Source organism: Branchiostoma belcheri, unplaced genomic scaffold, assembly GCF_001625305.1.
Source record: "Branchiostoma belcheri isolate BF01 breed outbred unplaced genomic scaffold, Haploidv18h27 scaffold84, whole genome shotgun sequence".
Classification (NCBI taxonomy): domain Eukaryota; kingdom Metazoa; phylum Chordata; class Leptocardii; order Amphioxiformes; family Branchiostomatidae; genus Branchiostoma; species Branchiostoma belcheri.
Genome location: NW_017804509.1, coordinates 1,065,955 through 1,079,064, shown reverse-complemented (window position 1 = coordinate 1,079,064; position 13,110 = coordinate 1,065,955). Strand labels below are relative to the sequence as shown.

The window sequence follows — 13,110 nt, the reverse complement described above, 5'->3', positions numbered from 1 at the left end:
TATGTGAGTAAATAATAAAAAAATACTGGGTAACACCCCTCCGTTTCTACGCCCATAATGTTTCCTCAGGTGCAGGAGTACGGCTTGAAGTTGTCAGGCTCTGTGATTTATGTTATGACCTGAGGAAGCGCGTTCCATGGATACAACACGAGTCCTACTTATTTAGTTTAAGCATCACCAGAATATTCCATTGAGATGCAAGAAGTCTGATCAAGTGTGATATTCTCCCTACAGGACTGCGGGCGTCAGGTTACTTGATAGAGACGGATCCATCGTGTCCATCGACCCTGCAATGCCCTCTAACTCTGAAAGGTGAGGTCACGGGAGGTGAAAGGTCACGAGAGAGGAAAGGTCACGAAATAGAAAGGTCACGAGAGGTGAAAGGTCACGAGAAAGGAAAGGTCACCAGATAGGAAAGGTCACGAGATAGAAAAGGTCACGAAATAGGAAGGTCACGAGATTATAGAAAAGGTCCCGAAATACGAAAGGTCATGGAATAGGAAATGTCTCCAGATAAGAAAGGTCACGAGATTATAGTAAAGGTCAAGAAATAGGAAGGTCACGAAATGCAGAAGGGAACAGATGTCGTAAAAGTATTAGCAGTAAATCCGGTGTGTAAAGTGCATTTGTGGGTTGAAGATGAATGTCGGGAATTTTACCGTGTTTTGGAAGCTTCCGATTCTGCACTTAACTGTGGAACTAGGGGAAGCAGCCGGGGGCGTGGGCATGGGTCTGAAGCTGTGTCGGCATTTAATCACTCGTTTAATCGCTTTAATCCAGTGTGAAATTAACAAAACAAAATCGACTAATGGATTATATATAGCCTAAACGTTGGGCCTGTCCCTAGTGCTGAAACTGCAGTTGTTGTGATTCCGTTCGGTTCTGACGTTTTTCGTCCATGTTTTCATCTGTCTGTACATATTTCGGCATCTACCTTCTCAAAAAAGCAATAATATTTTTTCCCTTTCCATGAATCCTGCACGAACATATATGAATGACATGTTTGTTTTCCGTTCCAGTAATCCCTACAAAGTTATATATGAGGAGGCAAGAAAGACGGCGGGTGAGTAAAGTAGGCCTCCACACACACACACATGCACGTTTTGAATGCGATTTTCTCGCATTGTACATGCAATACTGAATGTTGAATTGATATTTTGAATGTATTTTCTGCCACCAAACTGTTGTTTTATAACTTATTTATTGTGAAAGGCTGAATATTGAACTGATGAGTTTTTGTTTCATGTTTTTTTTTTCAGCGGAAGCGGAGATGATTGAGTCGGTTATGACCCACATTTCTGAACAGTTTACAAAGTAAGACACTTTTCACATGATATGTACTTACTTGCTAGGTTGAATAATATGTACTTACTTGCTAGGTTGAATAATATGTACTTACTTGCTAGGATGAATAATATGTACTTGCTAGGTTGAATAATATGCACTCACTTGCTAGGTTGAATAATATGTACTTACTTGCTAGGTTGAATGATATGTACTTACCTGCTAGGTTGATATGATATTTACAGACCGTTGCTAGTTTGACTAGCACCAAAGTTTGATATGACATGTAGTGACTGGCACTAACTTCACTGGTTCTTCACTGGTTCTTGCTAGTTTGACACAATATACACTGAATGATGCTAGTTTGACTAGCAGCAGTGTAATATGATATGATATGTACCTGTGCTACTTTACTAGTGCTAGTTTGACACAGTATACACTGATGCTAGCTTGACTAGCAGTAGTGTTATATAATACATTGTATGTACTGGTGTTACTTTGCTAGCCGTAGTTTGACAGTTTAACTTTTTTTCCAGATGCTTCCAAATAAACGACTTGAAGGCGGATCTAACAAAGAGGGTAGCCATGCTGGAAAAGAGAGTAGAAAGTGGGTTTTGTTTGTTTGTTTGTTTGTTTGTTTGTTGTACTAGTGTGATCAGGTTGTGTTTTTATCAAATACTGTACTAATGATAATAATTTGTTGTGTCATAAAAGTTAAAAGCATAAATTGTACAACAAGACATAATTTTGTCAATGGCTACAAGTTCTTGTTCTTATTTTATAAATAAACCATTTGATTGATTGATTGAATGAATGAATGATTGATATACTACTACAAACCTTCACTGTTACACAGGTTAAGCATAGTACCATCAGAAAACTGCTAAGAACATTGTTGATAAGCACATCTATCTAAATATGATGTTTATTACTTAACTATTTCTTACTGATACAAGTTTTTTCTTCTCTCAGTGGAAGGTCTGAAAGTTTGTGAAATTGAGAAATGTAAAAAAGACATCACTCAGCTACAAGATGTCATCATGTCCACAACCAACAAGTGAGTACAGTTCAACTAAAAGGCGAAAGAGCTAAAGAATCAACTTCAACCTCATGATTTCGCATACTGAAGACCTCAGTTATTCCATACTTATTCCATATTTATGCTGCATAGAAACTCCAACTTTTAGATATTGTGATGAACTTTTTTCCTTTGAAATAAATTTCTTACCTAAATTTAAGTAGACTGTTCCAACTTTCTGTGTTGAATGTCTACTCTTACTTTATTGTTTCTCTCTTCTTTTTCAGAAATAATCCACGAGCCAAGAGAGAGTTTTCACTCCACGAAAAGCTACACCGTGGCAGGAAAGTAAGTGGCACTTCAGCAAATCCTTTCTATGTGTGTGTGACGTGTGTGTGTGTACATGTGTGTGTGTGTGTGTGTGTGTATGTGTGTGTGTGTGTATTGTGTGTGTGTGTGTGTACTTGTGTGTGTGTGTGTGTGTGTGTTTATGTATCTGACAGTGTTTGTGTGAGTGTGTGTGGGTGTGTGTATGCATGTTTTTTTTAACGTTGAAGTATAGTCTGGAGCAAAGTTTATCTCACCTGCCCTTGTTTGTTTGTTTGTTTATTTGTTTGTTTATTAACGTTGGTATGTTGTCCGCAGTACACTTTATCTCAGGAAACTGTGGAGTACCTGCTCTTGTTTGTTTGTTTGTTTATTAACATTGCGATGTTGTCCACAGTACACTTTATCTCAGGAAACGGTGGAGTACCTGAAAAACCCGTCCTTTAACAACTGGCACTGGGAGCCGAATGAGGTGGGGAAAATCACATCGTCTTATTGTGTATTTTCTTATTTTCTTCTTGTTTTACCTTTTTACATTTTATTTCATGTTTTATAGCCTATCAATATACCTACTAGTTTGAATGTTAGTTTTACCAATTTTTAAGTTGGCATGGTGAAAAGACCTCCTGTTCAGACTAGTCTGACAATCTTTCCTGAGCCCTGATTAGCTACTGACAGACTTTCCTAATCTCTGATTGACCCCTGACCCCGGTTGACCCCTGACCCCTGACCCTGCATGTTTTTTTCCTCTCTCTCCTCTCCTAGATGCTGAGCCTGCTAGAACACATGTACTACGACCTAAGTCTGGTTAAAGAGTTCAACATTGACCCCATTGCCATCAAAAAATGGCTGGTGAGTACCTTCTGTGACCTTGCGGCCGTGACCTTGACCTCTGACCTTGTGTTCCGCAGATGCTGTGCCTCCTAGAGCACATGTACTACGACCTCGATCTCGTCACATACTTCAACATAAACCCAATAGTGCTGAAGAGGTGGTTGGTGAGTGTTTTGAATCCGTCTCTAGCAGAACCGCCCACAGGCTCTGCAGAATGTTGTAGAAATACAGTGGTGTAATCTAGAACCGCAGAAGGTTTAAGAACTTACTGTGGTATAGTCCAGAACTGATGCAGTTCTGCAGAACATTGTAGAACTACTGTCATCCAGAACTACGGTGTAACTGTGATATATAATCTAGTACCCCCGAGGCTCTGCAGAACCTTATAGAACTACTGTGGTGTACTCCAGAACTGATGCAGTTCTGCAGTCATTCAAAACCTGCCTATATTATATAAATCTAGTTTGTAGCTTGTAGTTAGGATGTACACTGGCTCCCCCACCTTGTGTGTTCATGAGAGTTACCGGAACAAACCATCAAATGTGCAATGTGCATGATGTAACCCAACTTACCATGGTGACAGACCTCTGGTTCAGGTCATTGACCTTACTTGTTTGGAGAAGAAGAAGAGGAAACAGAGCAAAAACAAGATGTTTTCCTTAAGAAAAACATAATTAAAGATAGGCAGTGCATCACCCATATTCATAGTCTGACAGGCAAATGAACTGGAGTGCCTAACTTGGCTAAATTTTACCGTTTTTGAACCCCCCCCCCCTTTAGCTGTGTGTCAGGGAGAGTTACATTTACCTGTTCCATAACTAACAAACCGTACCCCACTCCTTTAGCTGAAATGTGTGCAGGAGAGTTACATCTGTCCATTCCACAACTTAAACTTACCATACCCCCCTCCCCAGCTGTGTGTGCAGGAGAGTTACCGGAACAACCCGTTCCACAACTTTCGGCACTGCTTCTGCGTCACCCAGATGATGTACGGCATGATCTACCTATGCAAGCTGGAGGACAAGATGTCCAAACTCGACATCGGCATTCTCATGACCGCCTGTATCTGCCACGATCTGGACCATCCGGGATACAACAACACGTAAGTGTTGTAAAAGTGTTGTACAACTGTTGGGAAAGTGTTGTAATAGTGTTGTGAAAGTGTTGTACAACCATTGGGAAAGTGTTGTACAACCATTGGGAAAGTGTTGTACATCTGTCCTGTATCTGCCACGATCTGGACCATCCGGGATACAACAACACGTGGGTACAACCGCTGGGAAACTGTTGTAAAAGTGTTGGGAAAGTGTTGTACAACCATTGTGAAAGTGTTGTACATCTTTTGTGTCGTACAAGCGAGTAGAAGTAAAAATGTCATGTCTTTTTCAACCATTGGTTAGAAAGTGTCGTAAAAATGTTGTATTGCTGTCATTCATGTTGCAAAAGTGGCCAGTAAAACTGTCTAAAAAAGAGTTAGAACTGTTTATTACTGTTAGTAGTGTTTGCCGCTGTCATTATTGGTTTCCATGGTGACAGTGACTCCTGAACTTTTATTGGTCCTTCCCAGTTTTCAGGATTTTTGGTCTCCAGGCTGCCATGAGTGGCCCAGATTGCCGCCCTGGGCAGCAAGAGTTTGTGTTACAGAGACTAAACTGGTCTCTTGTTTTCAGACTGTCTTGAAGCTTGCAGCCAAGCGCTGCCGCATGAAACACTTTTAAATTCTGTTTGTAACTCTTCTACATATTCATGTATGAAGTCATCTTGAACTTGATCTTGTGTTCATGATGACATTTTTCCATGTAATTTTTCACCTGATGCTTAGCCTACATGTAGATCAGTGTTCCCTCGGACCAGGTAAGTGCCTGGAATTTGGCAGATATTCTGAAACTTTGCCAAAACTTCTTATATCTAAACAAAAAGTGTAACAATGACATTCAACAACATCCAAATTGACAATAACGCACTCGGTTCGCGCGAAACACGTTTGAATTATTTCATGGAACATTTGGAAAAAATTGTCAGAAGTTTTAAGCCACAGCTCACCATGGCAACTCCCGTGATTTCCGGGCCGTTTTGTGGCAGCCGCACGGAACCAGCGGTCTGCCTGTGACTGCCCAATAGCGGCCCATGTTGGGTGTGATGTCATGGTGAGCCGTGGCGGCTGATTGGTTGAACCGCCGCCGCCACCGGCGAATCTTGCCCTCCCGTCCGAATCGCCGGTCGGTCGGCGGCGGTTACACCTCCTGCAGTACCAACTGTCTCTGACAGGTGGCACTGCAGCAGCCACATTTTCTGACCACGTCTTATCATTTAGCAACCTTCCTCCATATTAGACTTTTAGAGATTTTCCACGAGTTGCAGATTTTGTACCATTTTGGTATTTATTTTTCAGTCTGAGATTGAGGGACGATGACTCCGTTAGTGTTGATGATAAGAGATAGGGTCTAGAAAAAAAAAAGTTGTGTTTCCTGTTTCAGAGTCCTAAAACAATTAGGGTCGGTAGGCAGGGATTTGTGTTACCACTCAGGTGTCAGATCATGGAGTTAGAAAAGGTCGATCAGCTCGAAAAATTTATGTCCCTTGCAGGGATCCACACAAAAAAAGGCAGCTTTTTCTAGGGTCAGTCGGGAAACAGGAAGCACAACATTTTTTCCTATATCTAGCTAGATGATGAGACAGTGGAGTTTGGGTAAAATGCCGATGAGAAAGTGGAGTTTCACGTAAAATGCTGGACATAGTGGAGTTAATGTTTCTAACGTGTTTGTTGTTTTGGTTGCCCTTAGATACCAGATAAACGCGCGCACAGAACTTGCGGTGCGGTACAATGATATCTCACCGCTGGAGAATCATCACTGTGCCGTCGCCTTTAAGATTCTGAGCAATCCTGACTGCAACATCTTCGCTAATGTGGACAAGGAGACATGGAAACAGATCCGACAGGTGAGAGGGGTTAGAGATAGTTTTCATATTCAGAACTGTGCCTGTCTAGTTCTGTGTCTGAGTGGGTTAGGGTTATGGTTAAGATTCTGAGCAATCCTGACTGCAACATCTTCGCTAACGTGGACAAGGAAACATGGAAACAGATTCGACAGGTGAGGGCAGTTTCTTCCAGAACCGTGGTCCTAGTTCGTATCCAGAACAGTGTCTGTCTAGGATATATGTTCTATATCGTATCCAGAACCATGTCTATCTAGTTCTATACCTGAATGGGTTAGGGTTTGGCTCAGGTATGGTTCTGGATATATAGTCGCTATTGTATCCAGAACACGGCATGGCTCTGAATAGTCTCTATTGTATCCAAAATTGCGCCTATCTAGTTCTATTGCTGAATGGGTTAGGGTTAGGTTTGAGAGTTAGGGTTAGGCATGGTTCTGGATAGTCTCTATTGTATCCAGAACCGTGCCTATCTAGTTCTGTGCATGAATGGGTTAGGGTTAGGATTAGGCACGGTTCTGGATAGTCTCTATTGTACCCAGAACCGTGCCTATCCAGTTCTATGCCTGAATGGGTTAGGGTTAGGATCAGGCATGGTTCTGGATAATCTTTGTTGTATCCATGCAGAACTGTGCCTGTCTAATTCTCTGCCTGAATGGGTTAGGGTTAGGATCAGGCAAGGTTCTGGATAATCTTTGTTGTATCCATGCAGAACTGTGCCTGTCTAATTCTCTGCCTGAATGGGTTAGGGTTAGGATCAGGCAAGGTTCTGGATAATCTTTGTTGTATCCATGCAGAACTGTGCCTGTCTAGTTCTCTGCCTGAATGGGTTTAGGACCAGGCAAGGTTCTGGATAGTCTTGGCTTATCTGAGGTTTGCCTCAGACACAGATCTAGATAATTATGCATGTTTCAGTGCACCATACATTAAAGAGGCCTGTGTGCAATGGTGTTTGTTTGTTTGTTTATCATGTTGTTGTTGTTTTTCCCAGGGCATCATCACCCTGATCCTGGCCACGGACATGGCGAGGCACGGAGAGATTCTCGAGTGTTTGTTTGTTTGTTTGTTTATCATGTTGTTGTTGTTTTTCCAGGGCATCATCACTCTGATCCTGGCCACGGACATGGCGAGGCACGGAGAGATTCTCGAGTCCTTTAAACAGAAAGTCGACAACTTCGACTACGCGAACGAAGAGCATGTTGCTGCCGTGAGTATCCCAAGCTTCTGTAGCCTCTCATGTTAATACTAGTAAACCATTTATAACTGCACAGATGATTTCTATACTAGTACAGTCAAACCTGTCCAAGCTGGCCACCCAGGGGACCAAAGAAAAGGGGTCACCTTGGACAGGCAAACTGGCTGGTTTCTCCACGATTTCTCACTAGTTATCATCAATAATCAACATGATCAAAAATGATATGGTCACCATGCCATGGGCAGGTATCAGGCATTAAGCAATAGACCTGCATTTCTCCTCTGGTCTCTTAGTGTCACTGACAAAAGGTAATGGATACTACATTTTGTACATGAAACGTCAGACTGTTTCCAAAATCATATCCAGTTGCTTGAGTAACTGCTTTTTGGCATATCTTATTACATGGATGTCTAACCTTCACCGATCTAACAAACTGTATTTTTCAGTTGAAGATGTGAATCTCTAACGAAGTTTATTTTCCAGTTGAAGATGATTCTGATCAAGTGTTGCGACATCTCAAACGAAGTCCGTCCCATGGACGTGTCCGAGCCCTGGGTCGACTGCTTGTTGGAAGAGTATTTTATGCAGGTAAATATCTATGAACAGAAAAAGTTTGTTTCCTTGCAGATTGTTCATTACTTTTCTAACTTAAATTCTTCCAATGCTCTCCTACCTGTATGACCATGGTTGACAATGAGGCTGGTGAAATGCTTTTGGTATGGAGAAACTGATGTTTGTTTTTGCCCTGCCTTTTTGTTTTTGCCCTGTACATATGTACATATTTTCTTTCTGAAACAAATCTGAGGCAACAATAAAACAAACAACAAACTAAAAAGGTAAGCAAATGCATAATGTTTACCTTCGCACATGGTCTGCTCTGTTAATTCTTACTCAAACACATTCATATACATGTATATCTTGTGACAGGAGTCTAAATCCCTCCTACTATGAAATGGCAACATTATGTAACCAAACACTAGTTACCATGGTGACAGACACAACATTGGTTCAGGTCATTGAGGTCACTGTTTGGAGAAGAAGAAGAAAAAGAAAGGGTGAAATAAATAATATGCTTTCCTTCGGTAAACATAAAACTGTCACAATCGTGGTTTCAGCACCACTGACAGACCCAAGCCCAATGTTTAGGCTACTACTGAGCCATTTGTCATTTGTTTGCAGAAGAAGAAGAGGAAGAAGAAACAGATCATAAACAATTATGTTTACCTTCTTAATTATGTTTTCCTTCTACAAAGGTAAACATAATTAAATTGATGCGGTGTTATTTACCAGAAATAATGGTACTTTAGGCCACACCAATTTAATTTCTTGGTTAACGGATTCGCCGCTTCATTTTTTTCTGATTTGCAAATAAAAATAAAAATTCAGAATCAACTGCAAAATGCTCATATTTTGCCCTGAACAGTTGAAAACAGCCTTTTTTTACTACTTGTTACAGTCATTCCATATTTCAATGCAGTGGTATCATTAAAAGTTCAAAATTCATTGTTTAAATTTTGAACCAGCCTGGTGTGTTGACTTCATGGCTCCTATCGTACCATTTTGGGGCATAATAGGATGCCTAGGCCTGTTTTTATTTTAACTTTTTTTCCGCCCGCCCGCTCCATTATTTTTCTAGAAAAATTCGTTAAACAAGAAATTAAATTGGTGTGGCCTTAGACCAGAATTTTTACCAAACTTTCCCCATTTCCGTGTTCCCAGAGTGACAGGGAAAAGGCGGAGGGCCTCCCCGTGGCTCCTTTTATGGACAGGGACAAGGTTACCAAGGCAACCGCTCAGATCGGCTTCATCAAGTTCGTCCTCATCCCCATGTTTGAAACGGTAGCCAAGGTGAGTCGAACTGTAACATGAGTGTTTAGCCCTAGGGTTAGTCTGAAGGGCTCTAGCCAGCACCAGTTTTTCTGTCAATTGCAGGAACTTCGCAATGTGTGATGGAAAATTTCTAAACCAGTCTGTCAACCTTGTTGGACAAAATTGACGAAAATCTTGGGAAAAAAAATAAGAACAATCAAAGGACCACCAACATCCACTCTCAACACCATGTTTTGCCTCTCAAAATAAGGGAAATTGCATCAAAATTTGCCCCGGGCCCCCCCCCCACCTAGATTGCAAGCACTCTCCCCCAGGTCTGATCATGAACCTGGGCTGACAGAAAAAATTTTGAGATGGCTAGAACCCTGGGTTAGTTAAAGACAGACTTGTCACAACATTTGGAACTGTAGTGCAGGTGAGTCTAGCAATCGTAGCCCTCGAGTGAGGACTAGGAACAGTCTCGTGTCGTATCCTGGATCCAGTCCAGCCCAGATCTGACTCTGCCGTCTCTCCCTTCCTCTCTCTTTCTAGCTCTTCCCTGCCGTAACGGATGAACTGTTGAAGCCGGTGAGTTTTAGATGGAGATGCAGTACCGTGGGTTAGCCGTAGTACAGTAGGTTACTGAAGGTGCAGTAACGTGGGTTAGCCGTAGTACAGTAGGTTACTGAAGGTGCAGTAACGTGGGTTAGCCGTAGGGTTAGCTGACTAGTACTGTGGGTTAGCTGTAGTACAGTTAGCTATAGTACCTCCTTAGGTGTTCCCATTTATAGAAGACTCCATATTATGTTAGGGTTAGGGCCAGGACTACGCTTTACGATAAATTCCAAGTGGCTACGATGCTCTACATAGAATTAAAACGGCGAATACGCTCTTCGCAAAATGTGCCAATAACACTCTACGTTGAATTAAAGCAGTCTGTCTATGCTCTACGTGGAATAAAAATGGCCCATTAACCTCTACGGAAAAGGGCATGCGGACCCCCATAGAAGACTGAGTTAGAGTAAGGGTTGGAGTGTTAGTTAGGGTTAGGGTTAGGGTTAGGGTTAATGTTTGGAACTGTAAGGTTAGTATAGTAAGAAGTCTAACCCACCCAACTGTGCCACCCTCTCAGCTGCATGGTCAGGGTTAGGGTTGGATTCAGAGTTACGGTTCGGGTGGTAATAGAGTAAGACTGGCCTAACCCATTAAATTGTGCCGCCCTCCCAGTTGTTTCCGTCTATAGAAGACTGCAGGGTTAGGGTTGGAGTTAGAGTTGGAGTCAGGGTTAGGGCTGGAGTTAGAGTTGGAGTCAGGGTTAGGGCTGGAGTTAGAGTTGGAGTCAGGGTTAGGGCTGGAGTTAGAGTTGGAGTCAGGGTTAGGGCTGGAGTTAGAGTTGGAGTCAGGGTTAGGGTTGGAGTTAGAGTTGGAGTCAGGGTTAGGGCTGGAGTTAGAGTTGGAGTCAGGGTTAGGGCTGGAGTTAGAGTTGGAGTCAGGGTTAGGGTTGTGGATAGAGTTAAGGTTAGGGTTAGAGTTAGAGTTAAGGGTTAGGAACTGTAAGGTTTTAGTAAGAGGTCTAACCCATCGAACTGTGCCGCCCCCCCAGTTGTTCCCGTCTATAGAAGACTGCATGGTGAAGCCGTTGAGAGATGCCAGGGATTACTACGAGGAACTCAAACAGATGGACGACGCCATGGCAGAGGTGGGTTACACGAGGGTCTGCAAAAATAACGCTATACAAATGGGGTGTATGATATGCCAAAGGGTGGCTATGTCGATACAGATACAGAAGCTGGTGTGTTACACTGAAGGGCGGTTATACCGGCTATACAGATACAGAAGCTGGTGTGTTACACTGAAGGGCTGTTATACTGGCTATACAGATACAGAAGCTGGTGTGTTACACTGAAGGGCGGTTATACCGGCTATACAGATACAGAAGCTGGTGTGTTACGCCGAAGTGCGGTTATACCGGCTATACAGATACAGAAGCTGGTGTGTTACGCCGACGGGCGGTTATACTGGCTGTACAGATACAGAAGCTGGTGTGTTACGCCGAAGGGCGGTTATACCGGCTGTACAGATACAGAAGCTGGTGTGTTATGTCGAAGGGTGGTTATACCGGCTATACAGATACAGAAGCTGGTGTGTTACGCCGAAGGGCGGTTATACTGGCTATACAGATACAGAAGCTGGTGTGTTACGCCGAGGGGCGGTTATACTGGCTATACAGATACAGATGTTATGTTGTCAGCACCTAATCTTCTTTTATTTCTTTTTACAGAGAAAAAAGGCAGAGGCACTAGCGCTGAAAAAGTAAGGACACGTTTCTTATTCACATTACTTTGTATGTACAAAGTGGTGGATTGTTAATTGACTTTGAAAAGCTCGACACTAAATTTCATTCAGCATTACTAAAACAACTAATACTATATTTTCTGTCCTGCTTTTAACCTGAGCACTAACTGTTCACTCCCTTTTATTCTTACAGACGGCCTTAAAGTTATGAGGGCCACTTCTCCACATCTAGAACTCAACATCCCAACTAGAACTCTCCCACATCCCAACTAGAACTCTCCCACATCCCAACTAGAACTCTCCACATCCCAACTAGAACTCTCCACATCCCAACTAGAACTCTCCCACATCCCAACTAGAACTCTCCCACATCCCAACTAGAACTCTCCACATCCCAACTAGAACTCTCCACATCCCAACTAGAACTCTCCCACATCCCAACTTGAACTCTCCCACATCCCAACTAGAACTCTCCGACATCCCAACTAGAACTCTCCAACATCCCAACTAGAACTCTCCCACATCCCAACTAGAACTCTCCCAACTAGAACTCTCCCACATCCCAACTGTCCCACATCCCAACTAGAACTCTCCCACATCCCAACTAGAACTCTCCCACATCCCAACTAGAACTCTCCCACATCCCAACTAGAAATCTCCCACATCCCAACTAGAATTCCCCACATCCCAACTAGACTATTCTGAAACCTTAGAACCATAGAGCTTGTTGCCATAGAGACCGTTGCCATGGAGACCGTTGCCATTGAGCCTGTTGCCATGGAACCCGTTGCCATGGAGACCATTGCCATGGAGACCGGAGACAACCCTCATACGAGCGCTGCCTGCCTTGGCTATTTGACCCGTCCAGCATTAGATAGGACTGAACCTGTACAGACTGTGCCTGTGTGTCTAATGTCTAGATGTCTGTGATGTTGTAAGTTTGAACGATGCTATCTTCAGATTTCGTACGGCCGAACCTTAGCTAGAGTCGGATTTCGTACGGCCGATTTACTTAGCTAGAGTCGGTCTTTAATTGTGTACAGAACGTCACATGACTGCCTGAGCGGAGAGTTAAAGTAGGCCCGACAGCGGGTAGGATGAAAATGGCGTTCTCTCAGTGTCGTGTGGAAACGTAGTCACGATATTTCTATCAAGTGGTAGGTAAGGTTTTGTTGTTGTTGTTGTTGTTGACAATTTCCCGAATGGGAAAGCCGATTTTACTCACTGTAAGACGTTCTTGGTGAGATTTTAAGACGTTCTTGCAAAGATTGTAAGACGATCTTGCTGAGATTGTAAGACATTCTTGATGAGATTGTAAGTCGTTCTTGCTGAGGTTGTAGGATGTTCTTGCTGACACTGTAAGACGTTCTTGCAAAAATTGTAAGACATTCTTGCTGAGATTGTAGGATGTTCC

At 42.7% G+C, this 13,110-nt stretch overlaps 1 protein-coding gene across 1 annotated transcript; it reads left to right on the top strand.

Annotated features, from left to right (window-relative positions):
* Positions 1–238: 238 nt before the first annotated feature.
* LOC109486956 (high affinity cGMP-specific 3',5'-cyclic phosphodiesterase 9A-like) lies at positions 239–11,994 on the top strand. The gene is made up of 16 exons (XM_019790871.1): positions 239–312; positions 1,020–1,063; positions 1,260–1,314; positions 1,821–1,891; positions 2,257–2,341; positions 2,590–2,650; positions 3,027–3,101; positions 3,541–3,627; positions 4,378–4,565; positions 6,247–6,403; positions 7,491–7,604; positions 8,076–8,180; positions 9,312–9,440; positions 11,005–11,100; positions 11,683–11,714; positions 11,890–11,994. Exons 1-16 carry the CDS (start codon positions 293–295, stop codon positions 11,897–11,899), a joined length of 1,329 nt encoding a protein of 442 aa, XP_019646430.1. The 5' UTR covers positions 239–292; the 3' UTR covers positions 11,900–11,994.
* The last annotated feature ends 1,116 nt before the right edge of the window (positions 11,995–13,110 follow it).

Coding starts and splice junctions, on each gene's coding strand:
- LOC109486956 (XM_019790871.1), top strand. CDS start 293: ATGCCCTCTAACTCTGAAAG. Junction 4,566..6,246: donor CATCCGGGATACAACAACAC/GTAAGTGTTGTA, acceptor GGTTGCCCTTAG/ATACCAGATAAACGCGCGCA. Junction 6,404..7,490: donor CATGGAAACAGATCCGACAG/GTGAGAGGGGTT, acceptor TTGTTTTTCCAG/GGCATCATCACTCTGATCCT.